The sequence below is a fragment of the Homalodisca vitripennis genome, chromosome 1, assembly GCF_021130785.1.
Source record: "Homalodisca vitripennis isolate AUS2020 chromosome 1, UT_GWSS_2.1, whole genome shotgun sequence".
In the NCBI taxonomy this organism is placed as follows: Eukaryota; Metazoa; Arthropoda; class Insecta; order Hemiptera; family Cicadellidae; genus Homalodisca; species Homalodisca vitripennis.
Window position 1 is genome coordinate 157,039,825 of NC_060207.1, and position 19,869 is coordinate 157,059,693.

The 19,869-nt window shown below is 36.9% G+C and overlaps 1 protein-coding gene across 2 annotated transcripts; it reads left to right on the plus strand.

Annotated features, from left to right (window-relative positions):
- Nucleotides 1-215: 215 nt before the first annotated feature.
- On the plus strand, nucleotides 216-19,678 carry LOC124374619 (4-hydroxy-2-oxoglutarate aldolase, mitochondrial-like). Of its 2 annotated transcripts, none has more exons than XM_046832808.1 (7): nucleotides 216-434; nucleotides 2,032-2,160; nucleotides 4,645-4,742; nucleotides 6,299-6,457; nucleotides 8,099-8,201; nucleotides 8,764-8,897; nucleotides 19,374-19,678. In XM_046832808.1, the coding sequence occupies exons 1-7, from the start codon at nucleotides 362-364 to the stop codon at nucleotides 19,512-19,514; spliced, it is 837 nt and encodes a 278-aa protein (XP_046688764.1). In that variant the 5' UTR covers nucleotides 216-361; the 3' UTR covers nucleotides 19,515-19,678. The 2 variants fall into 2 exon arrangements, with proteins under 2 accessions (XP_046688764.1, XP_046688759.1); XM_046832803.1 differs by lacking the exon at nucleotides 19,374-19,678 and adding an exon at nucleotides 18,800-19,252 and having other exon boundaries at nucleotides 223-434.
- The last annotated feature ends 191 nt before the right edge of the window (nucleotides 19,679-19,869 follow it).

Sequence of the window (19,869 nt, forward strand, 5' to 3'; positions counted from 1 at the left end):
AGTTAAAATAATTCGTTCTATACATAGCTAATAATCTTTCCTTAATTTTAATTATAATCATTTCTGTTGATTTTACATAATATTAACAGTAACATCAGTGAAATAAATTGCAGTTATTGGTCATATGTGGCTTACAAACAAAGCTGCATATTAGTGTTCAGTGCAAATAAAACAGTTAGAACCGAGATAGTAGATGTGTTATTTAAAGCGAGATAGTTTCAGGGTCAAGCCAATCAGAATCAGCTGACAGCCAGCAACTCAGCCCAACCTTGTGCCATTATGGCCACAGTCACTATGTTACAAACAGCTCAGAAAGTGTTTTCACTGAGAGGTATTTTCCCAGCAATTACAACTCCGTTTGATGACAAACAGGAAGTGCTTTATGAGAAATTACATACAAATCTACAATTCTATGAAAAAACTACCTTTCTCAGGTAAGCAGCTGAAGAATTATTTCAGAATGTTTTGCATTTAGTGTGTCTATGTGTATGTTCATTTTTTTGTCTTACAATTTAATGTGATCTCATCTCAGTGGTTTGAAGGTATATTTTAATTAATATTCATCTTGTCAACATTTTATATTCATACTTGATTAGCAATACTGGGATTCTGTAATTCTAAAATTACAGTTAACAAAATAAAATGTTGTATTATTGGTAAAGAGCAGAATTATTGTGAGCCCCTCGTAGTTTAATAATACTGTTCAGAGTGTAATTTATTATTATTTGGAGTTTAATTTATTGTTTCACAATACTTTATTTTTTTAATAAATGAAAGCAAGATTTAAATTATCAATGTACTAAATCAAATAAATATTTTAAAGTATATTTTTAGAATTCTTGAAGGAAAACTAGTGTAAATGTCAACTGTTCCCAACTGTAATGAAAGTCATAATAATTTAAACACAGTGTTATTATTTGTTGAACGTAATTTGACACAATTGTGTTCAATTGTTGGGAACACGGTCAATAAAATACATGGTAGGGGTCATGAGGTGAACGCACCAGTGCACAGTGAGGTGACGTCACTGGAGCAAACAAGTTTCGTCTGACTCGTACTACCATTACATTAGTTAGGAGATGTCTTACTTTGTTGCTAAATGTCTAAGTGTTTTCCATAAAATTGTAAATAAACAATATTCTTCTTATAATTGGTTTAATAAAACTACATATACATGTTAGCACTTAAAAAGCTATTATTGTAATATATGGTTGATAATGAGTTTCTCATTGCCAATGTTGAGATAAAATAAAAATATAATCATACAGAGTACCTGTTATTGATGATCTCAAGACAGCTTGCTCCAGTGACATCACGCCATAATGTGTGTGACCCTTACCATGTATTCTAGTAATCGTGGTTGAGAAGATGTGTAATTGTTCTGCTAGTGAATATTACCTTGAATTACAGATAGTATAATACTCTGGGTTTAGGTAAAGCTAAATTAACTGAAATGTATTTAACTTGTTTAAATGTTTTAAGTTTGTAGCTCGGATTTTGCGATTTAAATATTAATTTGGTTAATTTTTACACTTGTACCAGTACAATAATGTTACCATTAAATTCTTCAAGTGATGATAATAATGATATTTTATGAAATAATTTAAGCACTTGAGTCATTGTGTTATGCTTTGTTTACATTAATCAGAGTTGACTTATTATTTTTGTTATTAAAATACAACTTTAATGTTTGTACAATCTATTACAATTGTCCTCTTGACATCTGAAGGCGAAAACCTGTCAATGAAGTTGAAGAAATTTGTCAGGATAACATTTATACAAATTAGTTGTGTTTACTTCTCTCAGAAGCTGATCTAACATCTTATGGATATGTCTTTAAAATAATATAATTTAATAACAATGCATCAATAATTAGCTGATATAATTGTTAATATTTTTTATCAATAAGATTCAGTCTATTTTCACTAATTTTCCATTTATTCTGACTTTGAGAAATAAGCGTACTACTAAGTGGAAAAAACAAATAGGAATATGAAATGTGTATTGCTTACTGAAACGTAATTTGTGTAGGTTACTTGATAAATGGCTCCAATGGGGAGGTAGCAGCATTGAGTATTGAAGAACGGCTCCAGATCCTTAGACATGTTCACCAAAATGTCGACCGAAATCGCTTACTGCTGGCCAACGCCTACTGTGAATGTAAGGAACATTAAACATGATTAGTTTAAACAATACTATTGTGTTGTTAAAGTTTAGATATCTTGTCTCAGTGTAGTCTAAAACAAAAATGTTATACATTGTTTTAATACACTGGATTAATACTTGACTATTAAATTAAATAAGTTTACATACCTTTCTGTTGTCAATCCAACTTGTTTAGTCAATGATGACTAGTTTCAGGAGCACTGTCCTACTATCAAATCATGTCCTCGACAATCTTCTACAGGTGACTTGTTACTTCCTGTCCATGGCCAAGTAAACTAAATTATAACCCAATTTTTTCATAGTGTTCAGTATTCATACATATGTGTTCATTTGTGTTATGTGTGATTTGATTTATTTTGATATGTTTGATTTTTAATTATTTGACAATGATAATGGGACAGCACTCCCAAAACTAGTCATCAAAACAAGTTGGATTAATGACAGGAAGGTTCTTAACATTATTTAATTTAATAGTAAAACAAAACCTAAAATATTTAATTTGAAAAATCACTAAAATGTTTACTGAAGGAACATGATTATTCTAAAAGCACATTATTTTCTCATTTAAAATATTAATTTTGTGTTATGACTTGGTAACTTACTAAATGCTCGTACTTTCAATGCATTTTAAAATTTCACTTTTGGAATTATGATTTAAAGGATACGGTGAAAATGTTAAAAAAAACAAATTACAGGTATTGTGTTCATTATAAATTCAAAATTTTATTCTGCTCCACACCTATTTAAGGTGGCATGTAGATAAATTACTGTAGAACTCTAATTTTTAATGGGTTATACCGTCTTTATTAAACTGATTCTCTGATTGTTGTTGAATTCATTACAGTAAATGCAATGTGAAAAGCTTGGATTGTACTATTTTAAAATCAATGATAACAATGCATTACTACATTGTTAGTGTTGATCACATACAATAAAAATAACATTATTATTGTTGTGAACAAACAAAACTGTCTTTTGAGGCACACAATATTAAATTTCAATTAACTAACGGTTCTTCCTCTACCCGGTAAAAAGTTATTCTGGTCAAGTGATTGTTAACTATGATGAAGGCAGTACAACCAAATGTAAACATTTCAAACTTATACATATTGCAAAATACTGTAAGGATTGGAAACTGCTATATAATGTACCAACTGACACTATTCTCTTAAATATGTATTCTAGCACTTTAGAAATGAAAATGACACATAGACTTTGAGTTTCTGGTTGATGTGTATACTGACAATTTAAAACATCCAAGGTAATAGAGGAGAGCATCGTCTCATAGTCAAAGTCAAAGATAAAAAATATTCTTTATTCACACATCATAGAGAATGATGTTGGTGTCAAAAACAATGAAAACAAGTAAACAACTTGAATTTACGATTGTTACTACAAAACAAATCAAGAAATACATAATAAGCTTAATAACTGTCTGACTGGTTTCTAGATTCCAGGACTACCTGTGTGTGTAGTTTAGAAAAATAATGGGTTGTCTTCAAACTATTTTACAAATTGCTTTTTGAAGATTTTCAGTGATTTCTTTGAGGTAATCAAGCAGCTTCTTAAAGTAGATTGCTATTTGTATATTGAGCAATTTATAATATGTGTTAAGGGAATACAAATTTCTCCTTTGGATTTTTTTACAAATTTTAATTAAACTTAATCTAGGCCATATGAAGTTTTGGGTTTTATATTTTAAATTATTAGAATCTAGAAATTTCAACCATTAAATTTGTGACACATACAAGAAAACAATAAAAATCTTCATAGCAAGAACTGAGAATACATCTTAGAATGGGGAATGAAAGATATCCAAGAAGATAACAATTTATGAAGGATAGAAAAAAGTAACAAAGGATCAAGAGAGTCTGACTGTCAGTTCTCATTTCAATGTTACAAAACCAATCAATTATTCAATGTCAACCTCATCCATACAAGGAAACTTATTTCTAATACCAATTTAATTTTAATTATTCTGTATATTATACATTACTGGTAATACATTTATTTTCTTCATACAGACAGGGTAAATCAATACAAATATAACTAACTGTTAACACTAAATGACTTATATTCAAATCTTGTAACTAATTTTAAAATTTTGTTAAATATTGTGTAAAATAGCAAAAATAATTACAAATTAATAGTTAAAACTATTATAAAATTGAAGCTTAAGCATAGGTAATATGCATGCTTTTATGAAATAATGAAAACGTTTAAATATTTTCAGTACCATCATATTTTTTAGATTTACTTAGGTATTACGTATGTTTTAAAACATTAGCTTCATTAGCAAACTTCTTAACTCTATCTTATAGCTCAACAGTGTTTCGGAGGTACAGTATTTTAGTCTCCTGTATAGTCTGAAGATAAATAGAGTAGCGTAAATGTAAAATGAAACCTAAGGTTTAAGTTCAATAAGTATTAATTAGACAGTAGAAACGAATTATTCAAGATTTTATTTGATGATTTTAGCCACTAAACAGTGTTGTGAGATCACCAAACTATTGGCCAGCAATGGTGCAGATGCTGTGTTGGTCCTGATACCCTTTTATCACCGCAGATCTCTGAATGTAAGTTACCTGGTCAGGTATCAAATATGTAACATAAATAATAATATACAGTTAACTTTCGATTATCTGATTGTGGGATCAACAATGTTGCAGCTTTGCCAGAGTAAATAAGAGTAATTAAAATTCTGTGAATTGTAAATGGAACATAGGAAGTGAGATAAAAATTAGACTTTAGAAATATACAAGTGCCATCATTACGCAGTAAAATCAGATATTTCCAGTTCCTCTTTCTCCCTTCGTCTTATTTAAAAGTGACCAGATGTTATTGAGCTACAAAGAGATGATTTTAAGATGACTTTTTGTTTAATAATTGTTTTGTCAATCAAAATTTTTAATTATAGCATTTTTATTAAAGGGTTTTACTTTCTTGTTTGTTTTATGTTTTGTTATTCATTGTTTTATTTATATGTATTTCTTATTAAAAATGAATGATGTTTCAATACACATATAATTATAAATCTCGTTTTTATATAAAAGTTGTATTTCTGTGTTGAGTTTATATTGTAAAGACTGTTTGTTACGATCATCAAGATGAACGATGAAAAATTGATAGAATCTGTTCGCAAAAATATAGTTTTGTATGATATGTCTAACCCTAAGTACATGGACTCGTCTGTGAAGAATGAAATTTGGGAGAAGATAGGTGCTGAAATGAATTTAGATGGTAAGTAATTGTTGTTATTTAAAGATAAAATATTTAAAGAACTTAGTTTCATCGTCCATTAGTTCCTTAAATAACGTGATGAACTCTCCCTGACTTTCCCTCTTCTTCCATAAATCATGAACCCATATCCTTCGCTTTTTTCTCTTATTTTCAATCTCTTCGTCATCTAAGGCTATCGCTATTGCAGCTAACTCTACTATAGTAAAATCAGCTATTGAGGTAATTATATACTATCCAATTTAATTCACTCATGATAAAATAAGCTTGACTGTAAGATCACTGTATAAAGTGACTGACGACTGACTGAAGCCAACTGACGGACAGTTGACTGACGAATTCCGGACGGAACTGTGACTGAACTGAGACTGAACTGTGACTCAACTGATGTGTGTGAATAGACCTTTACTGGGGTTCAAGTAATATGTTTTGTTTTGTTCAAATGTTCAATGTTACTTTATTTGGATGAAACCAAATTTGTGTTTTTTTCAGCTTCTGAAAGTTTAGTTTTAAGATGATCTAGATTGCTGTCAGATGTTAAGAGAGTTGTGTCATCATAATAAATCACGGATAGTACAGGTAGCGTATTTGGCAAATAGTTCACAAGTACAAGGCACAGAAAAGGCCTCAAGATAGAACACAGTGAACACTAAATTGTACATCTCTGATTTCTCCCCTTCTGATACAACAAACTGTATGTATCCTTACTAGGTTATAAACCTTGACAAAGACTTAAAAATGAATTTAATTTTTGATAACTTATCTCAAAACAATTGCTAAACTCCAATACTATACATGTTTTCCAGAAAGATTTTCAATTTACCCTGACCATATTTATATGGAACAATACCATATTTATTAGACTTGGTAGCAATCATTATTTATGTTTGAACAGGAAGATGCAATCCTGGCACACTTCAGAACAGTTGCAGACAGTTCACCAGTACCAGTCGTCATTTACAACAATCCTGGGGTAACAAACTTGGACATCAGCACACAGACAATCCTCAAGCTGGCAGAGCATCCCAACATCTGTGGTGTTAAAGAAGATAATGTAATATAATGTAATATTTTAAATCTTTCTCTTCTTAAATAACAAATTTCAAACCTTTGCATGTTAATCTAACTGTTTTTCATTATTGTTTTTTAAACATTTTTTAGTCATGATATTTTACTCAAAGGAGAGCATGCTTTGGGAAGTTGCACTTTTTCCTCTGATAAACACACTGATTACAAAAACGAACAACACTGATAACAAAAAATTAGTACTGTTTTTGGTTGTGCAAAGCCATATCTTTAATGCTGAGATAACTAAGACATTATTCAATCAATTCTTTTTATTCAGATAAATCAATATTTCCTAATTGTAATTCATAAAACATGATAACATATAATGACATAAACCATAATCATTACAAAGACTTCTTATGTGATTTTAAATAGGTAATAAACACTATTTATAGCTTTTTATTTTCCAAGATAAAACTAGTTAAATTATGATATTAATATTACAGCTAATAAAATTTACCGTTTAGTGACAAAATACTATTTGAAAGGTAGAGCATGTAGTTTGCTTCACACCATTGAAAAGAAAGATGTGTCTGGACAACATAGATTTACTGATGTTAAAGTAATTGACTGATTTATTGATTGTAGTTGTTGTTAGTTGATTGATTGATGTTATACAAGCACAAAATGTGTACATTAAAATTTATGCTCTAGGTAAATGAGACTGAATATCTTGACTTATAATCTTTATCTGTAGCTGGATGCAACAATCAGTCTTCCCTCCCAGTTCTATGCCTTCACTGTAGTCTAGCTTAAGAACTCTAATTGACAGGTCATGGGTTTAATTACCAGGGAGGTCAACAAAAATTTTAAAAATATTCTAGTGGTAATAATCATATTAAAATTTGTGCTTGTTCTTTTAACCCATTGGCCAACTAGTTTACAACGGCTCATAACTATAGAGTATACATCCAATTAATTTGGTCCAAAATAGACACTTTACCTTGAAATTCTAGTACTTTAGTTATGCATTTAGGTTTTAATCAAACTTGGGAGTCTTTAGGTAGTATTAAATATGTTTTTAAATTTTGCTATTAGGTTACTCTTCTGTTAATTTTTATATAACTGCATCTTTTTTATTGAAAAATCTTTATCGTTAAATTTTTGTTTGTACCATACTAAAATAAATGAGGAAATCACCTTTTACTATCAGAGAAATATCCAAAATATCTCAATACATTATGTACAGTAGGCTTAATGCAAATTTTTAAAAACTCACTGTTTTATCCACACTCACTGATTGTTCATTCGTGTTAGTTGTCACTGACCTGACTATCTGTTTATTTTCCTCTTCACAACTATAGAGTTGCAAGTCCGCTAAGTAAAATGATTCAATGGAACACAGGAACTACAAACTAGTTGGTGGTAAGGTAGTCTGACCTCAATGGGCTAATATGTCAGTTTAGTTATTAACACCTATTCCCAAGTACATAAAAAATTATTTATCTTCATAATTCAAATAAACCACATAATTTATTCTCTTTGTAACATTCTAATAATTAAAATAACACATTGTTACACCCCTATACAAACTATGACATGCGTTTTTGATAAATGATATTATGCATATAACTTATATGCCTATAAACCTACTACTTGTAATTCAATTCTTGTTTGCTTTGTGCAGGTGTCAAAGATTGCTGAGTTAATGGGTGAAATTCAGAACAAAAAACTGAATTTCGAAGTGACCCAGTCTTCGGGAAGTAAACTTCTGCAATCTCTTGTTGTTGGTATGTTGGATTGTTCAATCTTAAGTAGACATAGCTTAAATAATGTTTCTTATTAAATCTAAAACATCAGAGAGTAAGAGACACAATCGACTACATGTATTCAGTTTAGTGTGGCCCTTGGTCTACCCACCTACTCTGGTATAGTAACCTTGTGTTTGTTCCGAGACCCTATCTTGTTCCTTGATGGCCACTCTTGGACCTGACTTAAGCCAGCAGCTCCCTAGCCATAGTGCTGATAGGGTCACTGCTATAATAGGCATGTATTTTCATGATTCTTTATATTTTACTGTATTATTTATTCCTTTTGTTCAATCCTATACTGTGTTCTGCACAGCTCCTATATGGTTAAAAGTTGTGTAAAATATTGGTGTGCTGAACTAAAAGGCTTTCTTATTTGTGTAGGAATTCACCATTGCTGTGAAACTTTTTAAATTGGAATTTGATATGCATGTACATCATGTTGCTTTGCACGTGCTCATCATTTATAAAAATCAAGTGAGCTGTTAAATATGTTGTTTCCTAATATAAATATTACTTCAAGAAGGAATCTATTTGTGTTTAGGAGCATGTGGTGGGATGGTATCTCTGCCAAACATTCTGGGAGACGAGGTTTGTCAGTTGTACAAACTGTATAAAGAGAACAAGTTAGAAGAGGCTGCTAAGCTGCAGTACAGACTTGCTAGTGTTGACACAATGGCAAGTATAAATTACTATACTATTCCACACTTACTGTTCTAACTTACAGAAGTCAAGTATCGATAAAAATCTTTTAGTATATATTTTTGTTAACCTGTTGATTAGTAGCGCCGCAGCATCTGCGGAACAGTGCGCCAAGGTATAGGTTAATAACGACGTAACTGTTGCGGTTTGAACAGTTTTACTGGTTAGTTTCACCGCAATACTTGCGACTCGTAAGGATATTGACTTCTAGACATCTAGCAGCTGTGGTAAGTACTACGGAACCCATCGCTCCGATGCGCTGTAGGAAGGCTCCCGGGCCCGATGGAATCCCAGCGGAAGTGCTTAGAGTAGTGGCTAGTGGTTCACCGCAGCTGCTGCTTAATATGTATAACCGCTGCCTGCTGGAAGGCGTGTTCCCTCCTCGTTGGAAGATCCAGCGCCTAGTGTTGGTCAGCAAGGGAAAAGGAGACCCCACAAGCCCGTCCGCATACAGACCCCTCTGCATGCTGGACACAGCGGGGAAACTCCTCGAGCGTTTGATGAAACCTAGGCTGATCCAGGCTGTTGAAGCGGCGGGAGGACTTTCTGACCGCCAGTTCGGTTTCTGCGCGGGTCGTTCTACGATTGGTGCTGTCGGCGAGGTTGTCAGAGCGTTCGAGTCAGTACAGTAGGGAGACCATAGGTACCGCAAACTGGTAATGCTGGTAACACTGGACGTAAGGAACGCCTTTAACTCGGCCAGTTGGGCTGACATGCTCGGTGCCCTACAGTCCACGTTTTTGATTCCACCGTATCTCTTGAGGCTGCTAAATAACTACCTTAGGCATCGGAAACTGGTCTTTGGAACGTTGGACGGACCTCATAGTAGGGAAGTGCCGGTTGCTGCCCAAGGCTCGATTCTTGGCCCAGACCTGTGGAACATCATGTACGACGGGGTTCTTCGTATGGAGATGCCGCACGACACCTTCCTCGTTGGTTATGCAGATGACATTGCTGTAGTCATAACCGCGAGAGAGTTGGATGAGGCCCAGAGATTGCTAAGTCTAGCTCTGAGGCGAATACTCTGCTGGATGGGTGAGCATTGATTGTCTTTGGCCACCGAGAAGACAGAGATCGTGCTTCTCACCAGGAGGAGGATAGATCCCGTCGTGCAGCTAAACGTCAACACGGAGCTCATCGATTCCAAACGCTGCGTCAAGTATCTAGGAGTGAGAATGGATTCCCGTATGACATTCTGGGACCACATCGCCTGTGCGGCCGAGAAAGCTGAAAAGATTGTGGCCAATCTGAGTAGGCTCATGACCAACGTCGGTGGACCCGCAGAGACTAAGCGCCGAGTCCTCGTGTCCGTGACGAACTCGGTTATCCTCTATGGTTGCGAGATATGGGCGGATGCCTTGCGGCATAAGCGTTACAGGAAGAAGGTCGTGGCGGTGCAGAGGAGAGGAGCTCTCCGGATTTCATCTGCCTATCGTACCGTTTCGGAGCGGAAGCGTGTATACGATGGGAATGGCACTGTCAGCCGTGCTACTGCCCGTTCGCACACAATGGATGAGTGGCAAACTCGATGGGAGACGGAGAATCGAGGACGTTGGTCTTTTAGGCTCATAGGTGATCTGAGGGGATGGACCGAAAGAGAGCATGGAGAGGTAGACTTCTACCTTACCCAGCTTCTCACTGGGCACGGTTGTTTCGGCTTCTACCTTAACAGAATGGGGAAGATCCCGAGTCCGGAATGCCAGTACGGGGATTCGGATGCAGACGATGCCTTGCACACCTTCTTCAAATGTAGAAGGTGGGAAACGGAGAGAAGGGAGCTGGAGGCAGCTATCGGGCATGTTTCGCCGGAGACTCTTAGAGATGTTGTCCAGTCCCGAATCGTGGAACGCTGTCGCTGCGTTCTGCAAGAGGGTGCTAATTCAAAAAAGAAGAGAGAGCAGCTATAAAGCACCAGAATAGCTCATGCTGGTGGATTTTAGAATGAAGTAATGCCCTTTGTGCGAACGATGGCACCCTCTTGAAGTAGTTACAGAGATGCGTTCCCGAGAGGGTCTCCAATGCCTGGACTGGTAGGTTTTTAGTGGGTGAGAGTCCCACACACCAGGGCGAACACCTGTCCCTGACGGTGCATAATGCATTTTCCTATCGTAAAAAAAAAAGTACTACGGAACATCACTAGCTCAAGTAGTTCTCAGAGTATCCGCTAGATCGTAGGAGCGTTCTGTTTTGTTTCGTTCTGTAACAAAGCCCTACAAGTGGCTTCGCGGGAACCAGTAGTTTACCTCTTTCCGTGACATTGAAAACGGTGTTAGAGGTTATGTTTTTTTCATGTGATTAGTCTGATTTGTTTTTTTTTTTTTTTTTTTTTTTTTTTTTTTCCTTCTGAGGGAAGAGGACACTTTGTCCCCGCACTTAGTCCTAAAAGGACCTTTGCGGCCTCCCTTACTTTTATTTGTGCCCTCAAAAACCGAGGCTTTTGCAAAAACCAATCAGATTTAAGGGCTCCTGTTCTCTGATGTCCTTGGGGCTGAGGAGATATGCTCCCAAGTATCTTTTCCTAGTCTCTACGATGGCAGGACAATCCAAACCAAATGTGCTCTGCTGACTCCTCCTCCCTCTCCACAGAGTCTACATTCGCTGCTCCTACTAAGGCCTACCTTCACAAGGTGCTTCCTCAGAGGGCCATGTCCTGTCAACATTCCTAATATCAGTCTTATATCCTCCTTATTCTGGTCTAGGAGAGCTGTCCACCCTTTTGCATAAGGAGAGATAAACATTTTCGATATTCTTTAAACCCGAGGCTCTGCTCCAATTCTTGTATCTTGTCCTCTCTTTTCCCAATCTTTAAACCAGAGCTTTAGTGCTGGAGAAGGATATTCCACAACCTGGCTCAGGCCCCACCAATATGGATTCTGCTCCCTTTTTGGCGAGGATGTCGCTTTTTCGTTTCCATGAATTCCTTCATGACCGGCACCCATCGAGTGTTACTCTGTTATTTGTTGCTAGCTCTGCTAGGGCCTTCCTGCATTCCCAGACCGCTTTCGAATTAAATCGAACAGGTATCCAGTGCCTTCAGTGCAGCCTGACTATCAGAGAGTATAAGGTATGATAATCCTTTTGTCCCCAACTGTGTGAGTCTTCTAGAACATGAATCTATTGCCATGACCTCCGCCTGAAAAACTGAGGCATGTCTTCCTAGAGGCACAGCCATGTCAACTCCAGGTCCATGTCATTCCATATCCTGCCCTTGAGTCTAGGAGTGAACCATCGGTGTAAAACTTCAGGACTCCTTTTTTAGGGTAGGCCTCCCTTTTAATCCATTCCTCCCTACTTCCGTGTATGGTTTTTCAAAGGAGTATTTCTTAACCATAGTATCAGATACTTTGGTTAGCATTTCAGCCTCAGGGAAATTTTCCAATATCTTCATGTGGCCTTCTAGGGAGGTAGCATTTATTACCTTTGTTCCTAGAAGCTTCATTGCGCTCATCGCAGCTGTTCTCATCACTTCCTGGCCAAGAGGAGTATAACCCAGAACCGCTTCCATTGCTAGTGTTGGGCAGGAGCTCATTGCTCCCGTGATGCTTAAGCAAGCTAACCTCTGAAGACTCTGTAGCCTTTTTGCAGCTGTTGTTTGTTCGACCTTCGGCCACCACACTAAAGCAGCATATGTGACCATTGGTTTTATTATGGTTTCGTAATCCAATATATCATTTTGGGTTTTAAGTCCCCATTTAAATCCAAAGAGTCTCTTACAGGCCCCAAGGGCCATTATTGCTTTGGATGTCTTGTTTCTAATATGGGAGTTCCAAGTGAGCTTCTCATCCAGGATTAAACCCAGATACTTCACTTCTTTTGTTTGGTTAATGCTGATTCCCTCCAGGACCGGTTTAGCTAGCTGGAATTTCCTTTTCCTGGTAAAGGTAATCATATTAGTTTTTGATGGGTTGATCCGCAGACCTTCCCCATGACACCAGTTGCTTATGAAGTTCAGTTCTGTTTGTATTAGGCGTTCCAGCCTGCCAATGTTTTTCCCTTTAATCATAAGCACTAGGTCATCCGCATAACATAGTAGCCTTATCCCCCTCTTCTCTGCTTTTCTTAGGAGATCATCCACTACCAATCGCCCACAGGAGAGGAGACAAGACTCCCCCTGGGGGCAGCCTCTTTGGGCCGTGATCGCAGCCGATTCGTCCCCGTACTTGGCTTTCACCTGTCTACTTTTTAGGAGGGGCTACTATCCATTTGACTACGTCTGGGGAAACTCCAAAACGCTCCATCGCAGTCTTCATGGATTGATATGTACTCGGTCGAAAGCTCCTTCAATGTCCATGAAGACGCTGACTAGGGCTTCCTTTTTTTCGAAGGTATTCTCCACCTCTCTCACTAAACTGTGGAGAGCAGTGGTGGTTGATTTTCCTTCTATGTATGCGTGTTGTGTGGGGACTAAGTGGGTGTACCAGAAATATTACGTCCCTTATGTGTCTATTTATTATTTTTTCCATAGTTTTCACCATGAAGGAGGTTAGGCTTATGGGTCTGTACGAACTGGGTTTTGTTGGATCCCTGTCATTTTTCCGCAAAAACACCACTAGTGCTATCCTCCAATTCTTTGGTATATATCCTAGGGCGAAACTGCTTCTAAATAGAATGCTAAGGGTATTTAATAGAATGTCCAGCCCCTCTTGAAGAAGGGCTGGAAAAAACTCCATCCGCCCCAGGAGATTTAAATGGCTTGAAACGATCTTATCGCCCATTTAATTCTTTCGTGTGTGAATAGTCTGTTAGACACCTGTCTGGCTTTTGCCACCTCCCGACTGGATCCCCCCCCATATAGAGAATAAGTATCCTCATTACGAGTTAGCTGACCCCCCGGGAAGTGTGTCTCCAGAAGTAGTTCTAAGGTCTCCTTCCTGTTCATTGTTAGGTCACCATTGTCCTTTACTAGAGTCCCCATAGGATTTGTATGCTCCGTTTGGAGAGTTTTTTGAAGCCTGGATGCCTCGGGAAGACTGTTAATATTTTTACAGAAATTCCTCCAGGTTCTTCTTTTGTTTGTTCTAAGTTCTTTCTTATATTCATTTTGGGCCTGTAGATAAGGGAGCCAGTCGTCTGTCCTTTTTTGCCCATTTTAATAATTTCCTTGTTTTGTTTCTTAATGTTTCCAACCTCCCAGTCCACCACGGCACATCCCTCTTCAACCGGTTTTGCCTGGGAGGACAGTTTTTCTCGTAGGCCTTTATTATAGCTTGCTCTACTATTTGTGCAGACCTTTCTAATTCAAATTCATTTTTCTGAAAGGGTCCTATTTCTTCCAACTCTTCTGCCAGGGACTCTCTGTAACCTCTCCAGTTGGTCGATTTAGGAACCCTGTGGGTCACGTTATCTTTCCCCTATCTCCTCTATGTCGAAACCTAATTGGACAGTGGTCCGATAGTGAGGCCTCCTTGGAGACGTGCACACCTTACTATATTTATGTTTTTGAGTCCTGTAGATAGGGTTTATGTCCAGGACTTCTTTCCTATTTCTAGTTATAAAGGTTGGGCTTGACCCTCTATTCTCTAACACTAGATCATTGCTGAACATAAACTGTAGAAGTTCCTCACCTCTCTTGTTTGTGTTCGTACTTCCCCAATACGTGTGGTGAGCATTGCAGTCGCAGCTGAGAATGAGGGCCGAGCCTCTGTCTCTGCAGCTCTGCAATAGTCTTTTTCTAGTTCTTTTGGTGGGCAGCTTGTTGACGGGTTGGGGAAGTAGGCTGAGGCTATAGTAAACCTCTCTGTCCCCTTGCAGTGAAGCCACCTTCACTGTAGCCGCCACCAGATCCCTTGTTATTAGATCTGTAATCGGAAAGAACTGTTATTAGTTTTGAAGTTAGAATACAAGTTCTTGGGTTTTCAATTGTTCGATCATAAATGAGATTACCTACCTGAGTTGTCAGTCCTCTGATGCAACCTCTATTGATCCAAGGCTCCTGGATTAGGGCGATATCCAGGCCTGTTGAGATAAACCTTCTTCCCAAGATGTCAGTTGCGCCCTTTGCATGGTGTAGGTTTATCTGTATTAGGCGCATACTTACGCCTTTTTCCCACCTCCCCCAGGTGGTCCATCCCGTCTCTTCTTCTGGATTGCTTGGAGACTTTATCCCCTTTTCTTCCTCGAGCCGAGACGGATGGTCCTTTGAGCGAAGGTCCCTTCTTCAAGAAGAGAGAACAGGTGGGTCCTTTCTTCTTCGACCGCTGCACTGGCTTGTGGAGTAGACCTTTTAGGTAAGGTATGTACAGATTGCTCTGACACCTTCGTGGCCTCCTCCACTTCCATCTCTTCAGCGGTCATTTTTTCTGTGGTGACCGTTCTCAGATTTCTCTGTTAGTCCCCTCTTCCCTTGTGGGTTGTTCTATGTTTCCTTGATGTTTTTTTCTTCAGTCTAAGCTGAACTTTCCCAAACTTGTAGCCGATCCAAGGACCTTCCTTCTCAAGCTCTTGTTCGCTGTAGTGCAGTCGACTGCCAGGGTGAGTAGGACAGACTTCCCCTCGTCGCTTCTCCGCAGAACATTCCATTCTCCGACAGATAGCTCTTTGTTTTGTCCTTTTAAGAGCTTCATTATCTTTTCGGTTTGTATCAAGTATACTGTCAGGAAGATAGACAGTCGCAATTCTCGCACGAGGGATTTCTTCCTCTGGTACTATCCTTAGACTGGCCTCTTCCCAAGGCTTTAGGGAGTCTTGCTTTCCTTTAAGCCATTCTGCTGTTTCCATGTTTTCGCAGGTGAAGATTAGAACCCCTTGTCTCCTGTTGATACAGTAGAATCTTGGAGAGTAGGGACCCTCCTGTTCCTCCACGATAGCTTCCAGGATGAAGCTCTGGATATCTTCTCCATCTGTTCGGTTGTGAGTAGGGTCTCGGGAAAATTGGAGTGCAAGACCCCTACCCCTTATACCAGCTACCGCTTGTTTGTAGGAAGGTTTCTGGGTTGTCCAGATTGCTCCTTGCGTTCCCCTTGATTTCCTTCGTTCTTTGTTTTCTTCCTCTGGTGGGCCTCCGGAGTGGATCCATCAGAGTGAGGTCTTTTCGGTTTCTTTCCCTCTTTTTGTTTGTTCAATTTTTTATTTCTTTCTTCTGGAAATTGGTTTTAAGGCCAATTCCCTGGCTTCTTCTTGGGAATACCCCCTCTTTTTTCGGAACCAGACCATGCGTTTCCTGGCGGCTCCACATAACTTAGGCAGTGCTGGGAGCTGTCTCTCGACTTTTGCTCCCTCTTCCTTCTGGTGATCGCCCTCCAGTATCGCATCTTCTTCATCGGTTTTCGACTCTAACCGAGTCGGAGGCTATTGGACTTCTACTAGGAAGTCCGCCTGTTTTTTTGGGTTTGATCAGGATTGCTAGGGTCAGAGCCCATCATCAATCCCTCTGTGTTTCGTGAATTTTCATCCACATTTTGAGTGCTACAAGAGCTCTCTGGTTTTGTTTGTTTTTCTTTAAATTCTGTACTCATTGTGTTCCCACGAGTAGCGGAGATCTAAAGGTCACACCCAAGCATTGTCCCGCTCTACTTGGGGAAGGCTAGGTTTTAAACTGGAGGTCGCCAGGTATCCAGAGTTCGCATATTTACGACCAAGCTCTCCCCTTGATCACGCAGCCCTCGGCATATGCTGTTCCACCTTGGCTTGGATTAACAGAAGGAAAATTAGAATTAGAATAGTTTAAGATAGATTGTTGGGAAGATTACCCGACAGGTGAGAGTAGTGGGGAAAAGAAAGTTAAAACTGGGATAGTTTCAACAGAAAGCCCGCCAGATCAGCTCAGCCTGATCGGAAGTATAAAAGAAGACAAGATTTGGATCAGGCAGTTCCCAGGTGCACGCGCACGAAAAGTACAGCACTCAAGAAGAGAGAAGGTGGCTGTGCGTGTGCTTCGTGGACGCTCTGGCTTGGCACATGTGTTGGGGTATGAAGACCCTGCCACTTCGCACCCTGATTTTTGTTACAAACCTAATTAGTTTTGTTGCCAATGGCTGGCCGTAGCTATCTAAATGATGATGAAATACGCGAGTTCTTTTTAGATTCGGGTAGTGAAGAAGAAGAATTGGATAGTAATTTATTTTATTTATCGTGATAAATTAAAAATTGAAAGAATTTTATTTTATTTGAATAACCAAATTAAAATACTCAAAAATCCAAAAAATTAAAAAACTCACTTTTTGAGCCATGCACACTAAAAAAACTCACTAATCAACAGGTTAATTCTTAAAGTACGACATACAGATATGTGTGTATCATCAGAATTGTACTAAACAAGACATACAGGAATATCCATATTGTCTTATTTTAGATAATTTATTATAATTTTTAAGAATGTGTATAATGTATAATTATCATTCCTGAGAATGTGTAGGAATGAGTAAATGTATTGATTTATGACTGTTGGGAAGAAAATGGGAAAGCGTGTCTCATAAAGTCAATAAAAAAGCCAGTGTTATTCTGTTATCGACGTTTCATCTTAAAATTCGAGATGTGGACTTATATGGTGTGTCTACCTGTAAAACCGGTAGAGCTTTTTTTAAAAAAGTTTATTTCTTCTTTCAAGAAATAGAAAAAGCAGAAATTATTTTAAAATTTCTAATACACGCTAATTGAATTGAGGTCAAACTTTCTTCAGTGCTTTAAGGGTTAACAATGAGAAAAAACCTAACCAAATGTCATATTAGATCATTTGTACAATAATCTACAGCAAAATTTAATGCTACTGAAAGTTTGGTACTTTCTGATTAAACAGAAGCCACCAATAATAAACGGGATTTAGCAACTTTGGGTGGGCAGTTACACAAAAAAATATTAACAGTTAGGTTAGTAAACTAAAATCGCCTAACCACATCATGCTTTGAATAGGTGGCCTCTGTTTATCAGAAAGTGCCAAAAGTTAATTAAATTTTAAAATTTTTCATTGTTTTGCAAGAAAACTTTGACAGTATAGTGTCTCCATGTAACAGTAATCTTTTTTTCAAATTAGTAAAACACTTTTGCATTTTTCTTAAAATGTTATATTTTAACTATTTTATTTTATTATTGCAATAGGTTTTTTGAATTTCTTTACTATGCATGACATCATGAAAAATGTAAATAAAATTCAAGTGCAATACACATTTCTGCAATAAAATAAATATGACATTGCAATATAAGAAAACACTGCTGACTGCCGGCACCACTAATGCCGACTTGTTGCTAAAGAAACATGTAAAGCAGACACTTACACCTACTTATAAAAATCTATTGTCTTTGTCATTTCACACATGTTCCACGAAAAGTACGATAATAACCAACCTAGAAGGAATGAACACATTAGCCTCTCAAATCTGTATCATATAGCCATACTAAATTTGACACATTTTTGCGTTGAAAGAATTCAGTCATGGTGTTGTACAATAAAAAGTACAATAATACTAATGATTAACTTTATAATACTTATTTTCACAAAAACTCATTATTATCCACAGCATATAAATATACACAGTACTCGATTTCCACAACTAGAGGTGGCAAAATCATAATTTCCCATGGCAGGAGGGTTATGGTATATCCCCCAGAAATGATCCCAGAAAATTTTGAAAATATGAGTTCTCAATACAGTGTTTTTAGCATTTTTGATGTGCAGGGAAAATATATCGCACACACTAACAGTTGTACTGATTTTATTCTGAGAGAGGTACTGGAACATTGTTTTTTATATATTGAATTTATTTACCTACTAAATTTAACTTTGTTTTAAATTATATTTCTTAATACTTTACACTTATGTATTCTGATGGTCACATCAAATAATATTGTTGAGTATTGGCTATTACAATTGATAACTATAAATCAATTAATATTGCATAATTTGTGGTTATGTTAACATGAAACTCACTTTTTGTACTGTATAGTTGATATTGGCTAACCTGGGAGTGCCTGGAATGAAGGCAGCCTTAGACCTGCTGGGACTATATGGAGGACCGTGTCGTCTACCTCTTCAGCCTCTCCCCTCCCATGATATTGACAAACTTAAGGATAGACTTGCACAAAATGGCTTCCTTTAAATCTAACATATTCCATCTATTATAATTAATTAGTTTTGGGACAGGTTATATTTACCATCATATTTATCTGATTTCGGGTTGCATTTTCCCGACCAAATACTGCAAGGATTAAACAGTCCTATAAAAATGTTTTATTTGACTTTTTTAAAAGTTTTTATAGTAGTTAAAATATAAAATAGTTTTTAATTTTATTTTTTTTCATCTCACCTTGTTAATCAGATTGTTATTTGTTATGTATTTTATGAGTTTGTTCTGGTTAGTTACGTTGTTATCTTGTATCAATATTATTTTTACTTCCTACACAATTGCAGTATAATGAATCTTGTTTGTTTTTTGTTACACTTAATGCTAGCAAATGAAAGTTCTGTTACTCATTCAAATCTTTTACTTCCGTACAATATATTTCAATGTGTGGTTGCAGGACATGAGGAAGCTTCAGCCAAAAGAATTATTTAAGGGTTTACTTAATCAAGAAGGCTTTCTTCAGTCTCCACGAGGCTCTTGTGATACCCATGTCTTGAGTAGACCTATTGTTTTTGTAGTAGGAATAATTTTTAAATGATTACAAGAATGTACTGAGTTTTACATTTAGATTGTATGCTCTATTGTTAAACAATTCTGTTCTGTTGCTTTTCTATAATTACTTTTTATACTGATGTTTTGCCTTGCACAGATAACCTTTGTGTTCTATTGTGTGAATACATTTTTCTTATTACATACAAGTTAGCATGTCTTAAAATATCACCTGGTAATTAAAAATCTATTAACCCTCTTCTCACTCTATTACATTACTCTGTGGCCTCCTATTATATATTGTAATAATTGTACATAACAGTGTTTTCAAAAGTCAAGTAAATATATTTTTATGTATTATATTATGAATCTTGTACATAGATTTGCAGTTGTGAAGAAGACAA

What these genes read in the sequence shown, in the direction of transcription:
- LOC124374619 (XM_046832803.1), top strand. Translation starts at nt 362, where the DNA reads ATGACAAACAGGAAGTGCTTTATGAGAAATTACATACAAATCTACAAT. An exon ending in TCTGCAATCTCTTGTTGTTG is followed by an intron (nt 8,202 to 8,763) that starts GTATGTTGGATT and finishes ATTTGTGTTTAG; the next exon opens with GAGCATGTGGTGGGATGGTA. An exon ending in TTGCTAGTGTTGACACAATG is followed by an intron (nt 8,898 to 18,799) that starts GCAAGTATAAAT and finishes TGTACTGTATAG; the next exon opens with TTGATATTGGCTAACCTGGG.